Source organism: Neocloeon triangulifer, unplaced genomic scaffold, assembly GCF_031216515.1.
Source record: "Neocloeon triangulifer isolate White Clay Creek 2 clone unplaced genomic scaffold, ASM3121651v1 ptg000006l, whole genome shotgun sequence".
Lineage (NCBI taxonomy): Eukaryota > Metazoa > Arthropoda > Insecta > Ephemeroptera > Baetidae > Neocloeon > Neocloeon triangulifer.
Genome location: NW_026775549.1, coordinates 4,113,906 through 4,124,350, shown reverse-complemented (window position 1 = coordinate 4,124,350; position 10,445 = coordinate 4,113,906). Strand labels below are relative to the sequence as shown.

Sequence of the window (10,445 nt, the reverse complement as noted above, 5' to 3'; positions counted from 1 at the left end):
TGCAATCAGTCCACGACTCGCCGCTTGGCTGCCGCCGCGGCCCCTCGCCCACCGCCTCGCTGCCCTGGCAACCCGCCTCGCTCCCTGCCGGGCCGGCTGCATAACCACCGGCTTGTTGCTTTCCCATTATTACAACCCTTCGTGATTGCCTCGCATTCTAAAATCAAACTTATACGAATGGCCGGGGTTCATTGGTTTTTAGCGTCGCCCGAAATTAGATGTAATGGATTTATTATTTTGTTTGCCAAGGAAACGAATTTTATGTATGGATTTGTCATACTTTTGTGCGCTGCGAACTGCCGAAGGCTTTTTGTACTAATTGCGGTTCATTGACTGAAGAATGAAGAATCAACTTCAATAATATTATTCTTGTTATGATATGAACAGATTTATTTGTCATAATTTTATATCATAGTTGCAAAAAATGAATTGGTAAACCCGGGTAAACCCAAAGGCACAAATGGAGCTATATCATGAAAAGATTAAAAAATGTTACTATGCGAAAAGAATAAAAACAGTAATTTTAATCTCAAACATTGAAAAGGTAGTAAAGACCTCTTTACAATGCACGTTACAGGCACATAGAACAACCGACATATTCTAGAAATATTAAATTTTTTGTCCGAACATAGAAATTTCAGTAAAATAAATTAATAATTTTAATTTTGCTCTAATGTACGAAGGTAAACACCACTTTAAATTGCTCTATTTTATGCTTTGACACTCCCAGAAGACGTAAAAGGCAGGTTAAATGAAATAATTTAAATTTATGATTTTGACCAAGAATCCAACTTCCAATATTGACTCGGTTTGGCCAGCACGTTTGATTAACGTTCTTTGTTAATGTTCTCTCCTGGTCAAAATCAATATTTAAGTAATTTAAAAAAATTTAAAATAAAAAAATGAATATTTTACTAAATACGTCGAAACATATTTTTTTATGTATGTTAAAAAATCACAGAGATATAATTCAAATTAATCAAGTTTCACTGCGGTTATTATGGGATTATAAACATCTCTTTAGAAAAAAACGTCATTAGATTCACTGTAGATTAGATTACGCTTTAATACCGCAGATCAATAATAACCAAGTTTAATTTAAACACGCAAAAAATCACACCCTTGAGATTTAAAATACAAAGAAATTTCATTGATTTTCACCATAAAAAATGTACATGATATTTTGAGGACACTGAAGACAGTACCTTTTTGATAGTGAAAAATATTTCGAAATGGCTTTTCAGGAGCAAAAAGTTTCCACACAAGCAGACATGCTTGAAAGTAATCTTTGCACGAACGAAGCAATCTCGCAGTGATTTGGCTCTTTTGCTGATATTGACTAGACAAAAACGTGTCGTGCGTTTGGCATTGTTTGGATTGCTTTGGAGTGGACGGCAGGTTTAACATGGTAAATATGCGCGCGCCCACGTGAGCGGCCGTCGAGGCGCTGGAGGTGGTTTCTCGATAGAAGAAGAAGAAGCGCCTTTGCTTATCCTGCTGCACGTTCCGTCTGGGTCAGTACAAAAGTGATAACCAAATGATTGACACCATCTGATCTCCACCAAACTTGTGCACCGCCAACACTAAACATGAAGCTCAAAATATTCGAGAGATTTGAGGTTTGTCTTCAGTTCAAAATTTTTAATTAAAATTTTATTCTCATTGAACAATAAAAAAAAATATATATTTTTTTTTATAATTTTTTTTTTTTCTACGCGCAATACTCATTTGATTCTTTTGGCACTCTGGTGTTTTTGAAAATTTTATAGTTTCAAATAGTATAATTTTTATTTTCATTTCGATCTTTTCTTTTCATTTATGAATGCATCATAAATTGCGCGTAAAATCAAATACGTATGTTATATTGCAAAATTTTTGCTTCTCGTCATTATTATAAACATCTTTTTTTCTGAAGGAAATCTGTAATTTACGATCTGTGCTGTGATTACCAGCGTAAATTTGCAACTATCCACTACAGCTCGTCGTGAGCACGGCAAGGAGTGCAATAATTATATTTATGGGCACAGCAGAGAGCCCAAGGTCGGCGTATTTTCTTATTACCTACTCGGTGCACTGACTGCGATTGTTAACCGTAAATAATTACCATGCACGATTCTTTAATGCATTTCCTGCACAACACACGTAGCGTATTTTTTATTTATGCATTTTGATTTAAAATTGCAATTCGTCTCTTTTGGCGAAATGAATGAAATGAAAATAGGGAAATAACGAAAAATTCCGATTTCAGCAACAACAAGACGGCCCGGCCAAAGCTCAGGGTATTGCAATATGGCAAGCGGCGATTTTCATTGCGGCACAAATCGCGGGGAGCGGCGTTTTGGCCCTGCCCAAGGCGGCCAGCGACGCAGGTAAGAAGAAGACGACGGACACTCTCTAAAAATAAATTGCCCACGGCGCAAGACACGTGCGAGAAAATTCTTTTTGTCAACACCTGTAATGACTGCAGCGTGATGCGTCGATTTTTAGAAATCTGCAGTTGATTGATTATCAACGTAATATTTCTTAATAATTTGATCTATGGCATAGTATTATGAGGAAATCTTTTAAGCTCATAATGATTTTGAATATTTAAGAAGAATTGCATACAAAAATTTATCTCCCGGATTTTTATAGAAATTTTATTATAATTTCTATGGTTTTGTGTACAGCATTTATTCGGACCTTTTGATATCCGCTCTGACAATTTGTCCCTTTTTTTATAACATTCAAACTAAAAATTCCTGAAGTATTTAAAATAAGTAAAAATTTAAACTGGCACACATCAGATTTTTTTATTTTTTCTTTTTCATAAAAAATTTTATATTTGATTTTTAAAAACTTCTTAGAGTGATTCTCTTAGTTTCAATGGTAAATTTTCATTATCTTCGGAAAAATGATGAAGAGAAAAATGAATTCATTTTTATTAATGTGACTTGATACTTTATAAAAAAATAATGGATGAAAATGCGCTCTGTAGCATGGTATTTTCGCAGAGTGATTTATTTTGATTAATGTTTTGACAGTCAAACGTATTAATAAAAATGAATATATTTTCTCTTCAGAACTTTTCCTACAGGGAATTGAAAGAAACCGCGCGGACCATTCACAGAATAAAATAAAACCACATAAATTTTTATTCATATTATCGTGGTTTTAATTACTTATTTACTTAAAACATATTTTATCTTTTCACTGAATGAGAATAAATCTTTTGCCAAGATTCTTATGAAAAAAAAAACAATTTTACAGGTGGATGGCTTGGATTGGGCATCATGTTAGTGTTGTGCGTGAATGCAACTTTTGCGGGCGCCCACTTGGGGTTGTGCTGGGCCATCGCCGAGCGCCACTACCCAGACCTGAAGACGCACATTCGCAATCCGTACCCCACCCTGGGCGAAAAGGCGTACGGCCGCTGGCTCAGGTGGATCTCTATTAATTTATTTTGAATCGATTTGTTTCAATTGAGTTTTGTGCCAATTTAGCATAGTGATTTCCGTGGCCATGCAGGTTGAGCTGATTGGCACAGGCACCGTCTTCCTCTTGCTGTCCGCACAAATCATCGAAACGCTGCTGCTGCCCTATGAACTGAGCGTCAACGCGTGCGTCTGGCTGCCAACACTTGCAGCCTTCCTCTGTCCCGCCATGTGGCTCGGCTCGCCAAAGGACTTCTGGTAATTTCCCATTTTTTCTTTCGACGAAAATTATTAATTTCTAGCATTTCATTTTTATTGAATTATTTAGAATAAAGCAAATAAGCAAAAATTATCTTAGATATTTCTTTTTTAGTTGCAAATAATTTTTTTTACTTTAGTACACTTGAATTAAAATCGCATGATGATTCAAATTTAATTGAATTTCAACTTTTTCATCTTTATTTGAAATGATTTACAGAATTTTATCACTGTAATTCTTTATTTCTGTAATTCGAGTAATGATGAATTAAATATATAAAAATTGTGTTAAAGGCAATTTGGTGTTGGAGCTCTGCTGACGACTTTGACGACATGTATCATAGCTACCGTTGAGAGCATCAATGACGCTGCTACAGGACTTCTACCTCCTCCGGACACATCAGTCACACTTACTCCGTTAGTATACTAATTATACTCCTCTGTTTCAAATACATTATTAAATTGATTAAATTTAATTTAATTTATAATAAAATTATAAATTTAATTCCGCCGGAAATATTTAATATTTGTTTGGATGACTTGACAAAAATTTCTAGATATCAATTTGATTTATCTAGTACGTGATGGTATTCAACAACTCTTAATTCTGATAAAAAATTAACATTTTTTTTCTTGATTATTTTAATTTTTATCTGGCAATTTGGTAGGCTTTCCAGCCGATAAGCACCGAATGGAGCTTGGCAGGATCATAGCCTATCCAGATGAATATAACTAAAAAAAAATCTACAGAATCAGCTTGCATATATATAAAAATATAAATTATCAAAAAATTGATCTTGAACCTCTCTTTAATTTTCAGGAAGAGCTTTTTCCTCGGATTCGGTGTGATTATCTTCAGTTTTGGCGGTGCCTCGACCTTCCCCACGATTCAAAACGATATGCGCCATCGAGAAAAATTCCCGATCAGCGTGATGGTCGCTTTTGCGGCCATCATCACCATGTATGTCCCGGTGACGGCGGCCGGCTTCGCTGTCTACGGACACGACGTCCAGTCGAGCATCCTCAACTCCATCTCCTCCGGCCCGGCAGTGGTGGCTGCGCAAATTCTGATTGCGATTCACTTGGTCACGGCGTTCGTCATCCTCACCAACCCTGCAACCCAGTACATCGAGCACCTCCTCAATATTCCCCACAGTAAAGTCTTTTTATTAATATTATTTTCAAGTATAACAAACTTGTGGGTCATTTTCCCAACAGAATTCGGCTGGAAAAGGTGTTTGGTGCGCACATGCGTCTTGCTGCTCATGGTGTTCATCGGCGAAACGGTGCGAGACTTCGGCAAAGTGCTCTCTCTGGTCGGTGGCTCCACCACAACCCTGCTCAACATGGTCTTCCCGCCTATAATCTACCTCAAGTTCAAATCAACTCTCGAGCCCGAAAGGTAATATTTATTGAACATTAAATTAAATTTTGGTTCATTTTTTATTAAAAAAATATTATAGAAATTAACAAATTATGCACAATTGAACAGCAAGAATAGGGAATAAATTACGATTTTTTTTACTTTTATAATTAAAATAAAAACATTAAAAGGAAGAATAGACTAATTTTAAAATTCAAAATGATTTATAAGTTAAAACTGAAGGCAAGATTTATACAAAAATTACAAATTTATTATTTTTATCAAAATTTAAATAATAACAAAGTTATTGTTCTACATTATTGCTAATATTTCATGAATTAAAAAATTATTTAAATAACTCCTTTTTTTGTTTAAAATCATGCAAATAATTTTTTATTATTAAAATTTAATATTAATTATATCATTTTATGTGTTATATAAAATAATTAGTATATATTTAAGTGTTATTTATTAATTTTCAGCACTGTTCCACTCTGGAGAAAAATTTATCTCTTGGTTATCCTGGTGATAGGACTTGTAGGCGGCGTGGCGGCCACGTACAGCGCCATCCTTGACATTGTTGGCCCACAGTCCTTCAGGAAGCCGTGTTATATTCCGTGACTCATTTAAATTTAATTTCTTCTGGAAGCTGTGTTGATATTTCACATCTGTTTTATTTTTATTACTTGTATTTTGAAATCATCATAGAGCATACATTATTTTCATATGTACTTAAATAGATTTATTTTATATTCGGAACTATAAATCGTAAGGTATTATTAAAGGAAACTCTATAGTGTAAACTTTGGTAAGAGTTTATTTTCCATCCTTTTTTATTTACAAGACTCATTGAGGTTGCATCATCATCTCTTTTAGTGTTATCATTACCACAGGGGGCTGGAACTCGCGGGGTTGCATGTTTCTTTTATTACATTTTGATTTATTTATTTAAGAGCTGAAATTAAGTACACTGCGCATAGATTTATATCTTACATGTGAGATAGAAAGAGAGAGAGAGAGAGAGAGAGAGAGATAGATAGGATGTGAAAGAGTTGAGATAGTTTTATAAATTTTTGCGTTTTCTTTTTTATGCAGAAACCAAAATTGATAAAAATGAGCTTGCCACGGGTAACAATACTATGAGTTAGTTTCATTAAACAGGTAATACAACAACTCTCCAGCTAAACAAATAATAATCATAAGAATAGTAACAAATAAATAAGATCCACATATATTGTTGAGTTGTGTGTGTGTATGTGTGTGTGTGAAATACCTCTTGCGAAAACAGACATTCCATCTAAGTTATTACGTTTAACACAAGCTTTTTGACTTTGTGTGTAAAGTGTGTATGTTTAATCCAAAACACGAAAATCAACTCCATGTAGCGGATCTTTCAATATTCACAACTGATAGAAAGCACAGCTTCCTAAAAAAACAATTTTCAGGAAAACCGAAAGGTTTCACAGAGCGTCGCATTTATTAATTAAGTCGCCAGGTAAAAATTAAAGTAAACATTTTGATGCGTGAGTTGATATTTTTCTTTGTTTAATTAAGGGCACAGGTTAATTAAGGGAGTCCCTAACTTTTCAAACACAAGCTAGGGAAAAGTTAGGCTCTTTAAAGTTGAAAAGAGACAGCAAAATGAACGGCTCTTGAAATGAAATTAAAAATTTGACTTGAAAATCGTGTAGCAAGATTACTGCAATATTCACACATGAAAATGCGCTCGCCCTTTATACATTTTGATGCCTCTTCTATGGATAAATGCGTTTTAGCATTGTGCTCTCACAACAACTGTCATTATTAGTAAGTCAATCAATTTTTCTTGTGAACATTTTCAATAAAAATGATACCAAATCATCCCTTGAAAGCAAGTTTATAATGCGTTTATTTCTTGTTGGTTGAGTGGCCGAGGTGTTTTAATGCTTAATTAGTTTTCCGGTTTTTAGAATATTTGGGTAAAATTTAACAACACAATGTAGTGTTACATTGCTATATTTATTACATTAATTTATGTACCGATGCTTATCGCTATATATGATAATAAGAATATAATTCTTCAATTTTAATACTTTCCTCTGATGCGATTTTGAAATGGTGCGTTTGATTAACATTTGCAAAACGATTTTTCTCTTTTGTTATTTATATTAACAGAAAACAACAACGATATAATTGAAAATTTTTAAAAGGTAAAAATTCAACATTTTAGATCTCTGATAAAATAATCACTCGCTTTTAATATATATTTTTTTTTTCAAATACAACACTAACCACTCAAGGAGTGTACTGACCACAATCATGATATAACAACCACATCTGATCCGTTTGGAAAAATACGTCGAGCAATTATGTTATAATAAATCTAAACAATCACGTATATATATTTTTTTTTAAGAAGCTGCTCTCGTTTTTGTGTGCAGGCGCTTCCCCTGTCTTCAATTTTAACAAAACAATTTGCACCTGTTCTTTTTATAAAGTGTTAATTGTTGATTTTAAGTAAAAAAATTATCGTAATGAGTCACACCCAAAAGGATTTACTTTGTAGCAAATCAAACACGTATTATCTGTAAGATATTATAGGGCGAGTTACATTATTCACAACAATTGATTTATGCTGGGTTACTCTTGGAATGATTTGCATTGCTCAAAAACTCTTTTTTGTTCAATTTAGATTGATTTTATATGTTTCAATTTCATTTGTTTGGGGAGTTGGGACGGACGATTTATTCAACAAGTCACCTCTCACAAGAAAAGAAAAATACTACTGAAATATATACGATCGATGCTGCGTTTAGAATATATAATAACGGCAAAAGAAGCTTTTTTAAACTAATTTTACCTCGGTCTTGATTTCATCAGATTTTTAAGGGATATGTTTTTCAATTTGTCGTTCATCCGCTTACCAAGGACAGGCGATCAAAATAACAATTTGCACTTTATTTCCGCAAAATTTTGATTGAAAATTTCCTTAAAGAATACTGATTGTTTCAATTTTTTTTATTTTTCGAGGGGAAGTGAACTAGCTAAGATTTTCATAGCTGTCATTCTCCGCTAATCGTTTAAAATACAAAAGTACTTTTTTTACTCTCTCGAAATGTAGTACAAAATCTACTTTAACTGCTGCTCTAATTTCTTGTCTCCCGTGATTTGTGTCGCTTTTCTGCTGGTGTTGGGTAGATTTTGATTATTTTTCTCGATCACCGACTTGAATAAAACTCTGTAATTTCTACTTTTAGACTGATTTGCTGGACAAACGCTTCAGAAAAGAGCAGTGCCAATGATGTGCGAGCGAGTGAAAAGTGCAAAAATCGAAATTGCAAATCAAGCCAGATGCGAAATTATCGAAACCCCTCCTTTTTTTTATCATCGTCACGATTCTCCCAGCCAAATCAGGCACGGATGGACCCATATTCAATGTACATTTTATTCTTTCTTAAGAGTTATGATGTATATTTAGAGAGGATCGCGTTGCTCAAGGGTTATTGTTTGCCGTAAAATAGTGCGCGTATAGTTTTTTTTTATATGTTTTAAGCGGATCGATAGCTGCAAGATTAATAAGTATATACGTCAGCAATAAGTTGCAACTCTTCATTTAAAAATTTTAACAAATTAAAAAAAAAATAATACTAACCGAGGGAAGTATTGACTGAGGGAAAGAAATAAAAAGCATCCAATGAACAAAGATTAATCTGCAGTGGAAAATGTTGGATTTGCAAGTGATCGTACAAGTCCACATTTCGACGGAAATTCTTTGCTTGGAAGAAGAAAGAGAGCAATGACAAATTTGAGAACCAAATATTAATTGATAAATCTACTCATCTAGAGGAATTCGTTAGATTAGTTGATGCAGTGACTCCATTAACAAATAATGAAGGACTTTGTTTATATCGTGGGGATGAGGTGTTTTATCCAATCTATGAGCTCTATAGTATCCGACTAGTATTTTATTTTTCGGTTGGGGGACACAATGTCTAATCGTTGATAAAAATACGGCGAGCACGGAGTTAGTTAAGAGTAATGATATCGAAGTATGGCACTGGCGAAGAACACTCTGCACATGTGTGTACGTCAAACATCAAATACCTGCTCTCATCACTTGCACACACAAAATACACGCTTGGTTGATCACCTGTTAGCAGCATTCACAAAAACTTACAAGTAGAAATTATTTTAAATATCCCTGGGTCATTTAATTTTCTTCTTTTAGTTCGGTTTCTAATATCCACATGCTCTTTTGTTTGTAAATAGCAAGTAGTTGAAAACAAAAAAGAAAAGAACAGTAAACTAGACAAATCAAAAATCAATGTGTAGGGGCGTAAAACATTCTCATCTTGTTCCCCTCTATTGTGTGAATTGGCGGCAGAAAGGAAACTAATTAGGTGCGTGGAGCTTGGCGAGTTCAACCAACTTTGAAAATGCAGAGTTAAAATTTTGATCAGCTCGCGCCGCCCACCATCTATCAACAAATATATCAAAAATGGAAATATGGCCAAGAGCGCGTGTGGATCTCGCGTCAACTTGCGGCAGCTTCATACCACCGGGAGGGAGGCTTTTGGCTAAACCAAGGACTAGTGTGTGTGTGTGTGAAAGGTTGAAGAAATTAACTCGTCCTGCCTGAGCTAGAAAGACAAAATTAGATCTTTGTAGCACCGCGGGTGTGCGGATTTTGACCACCACAGCCTTGTACGACCAGGGAGTTTTTCCGTGCATAATACTATCTCATTAAATATCAAATCAGAAAAAAAATGGCAAATAATAAAATCTCTCTAAACGCGGCAATGACGATAAAAATCGATTGCCCGATGGCTGATGCACAGAGCTGATTGATTATCTTCGTTCTTTCTAACTCTTAAAAATAAAAAAAGAAAGAAAAGCACATGTGTGATTCGTTCTCAATAAAAACAACTTCTCTCGCAAAATGTCTGTGACGCCGGGCAGCAACTTTTTGTTAATTGTTCTGTTTGTGGCAGCAAAAGCAGTCGGTCGGTCGTCTTCATTCTCGATTCTTTGGCTTGTCTTTATTGCTGGGCCTTGCACTGAGGCCCCCGAGCTCAGTTTGATTCGTGCTCTGGTTCTCTTCTGCGTGTATGAGTCGGTTTGAATGGTCGGTTTTGTTTCTTAGCGCATTCGTGGTGCTGCCAGGGAGCGACCGCGCGCGCGAGCACAGGCGCCTTAAAATCCCTCGATGATGTCGTAGGCCTCCAGGGAGGACAGCAGCAGGTAGATGAGCCACAGTGAGAAAAGCAACACCGAGGAGATCATTTTGTAGGGCATTGGTCCGCCCAGCTCACCACCAACACGTTTTGAACGTCTTAACAACAGAATCATGATCGCCAATGCTGCTTCTGAGCAGAATATCGTCACTGAGAAGGCAAGGCTGCAACAAGGGAAATTCATTAGTTTTTGTCTTA

The 10,445-nt window shown here is 35.2% G+C and overlaps 2 protein-coding genes across 8 annotated transcripts in view; one reads left to right on the top strand and one right to left on the bottom strand.

Annotated features, from left to right (window-relative positions):
• The first annotated feature begins 1,453 nt into the window (after positions 1–1,453).
• LOC132194139 (uncharacterized) lies at positions 1,454–7,286 on the top strand. Its single transcript, XM_059615249.1, has 8 exons — positions 1,454–1,619; positions 2,249–2,369; positions 3,250–3,421; positions 3,483–3,671; positions 3,966–4,088; positions 4,492–4,826; positions 4,890–5,073; positions 5,517–7,286. The coding sequence occupies exons 1-8, from the start codon at positions 1,590–1,592 to the stop codon at positions 5,653–5,655; spliced, it is 1,293 nt and encodes a 430-aa protein (XP_059471232.1). The 5' UTR covers positions 1,454–1,589; the 3' UTR covers positions 5,656–7,286.
• Positions 6,096–10,445, bottom strand: part of LOC132194136 (sodium/calcium exchanger 1) — a 51,876-nt gene continuing 47,526 nt past the window's right edge. For all 7 annotated transcript variants that reach the window (XM_059615246.1, XM_059615242.1, XM_059615239.1 and 4 more), the window contains one exon: positions 6,096–10,411. In XM_059615246.1, the coding sequence (XP_059471229.1) occupies positions 10,207–10,411 (205 nt within the window). In that variant the 3' untranslated portion in view covers positions 6,096–10,206. The remainder of the gene's footprint in view (positions 10,412–10,445) is intronic.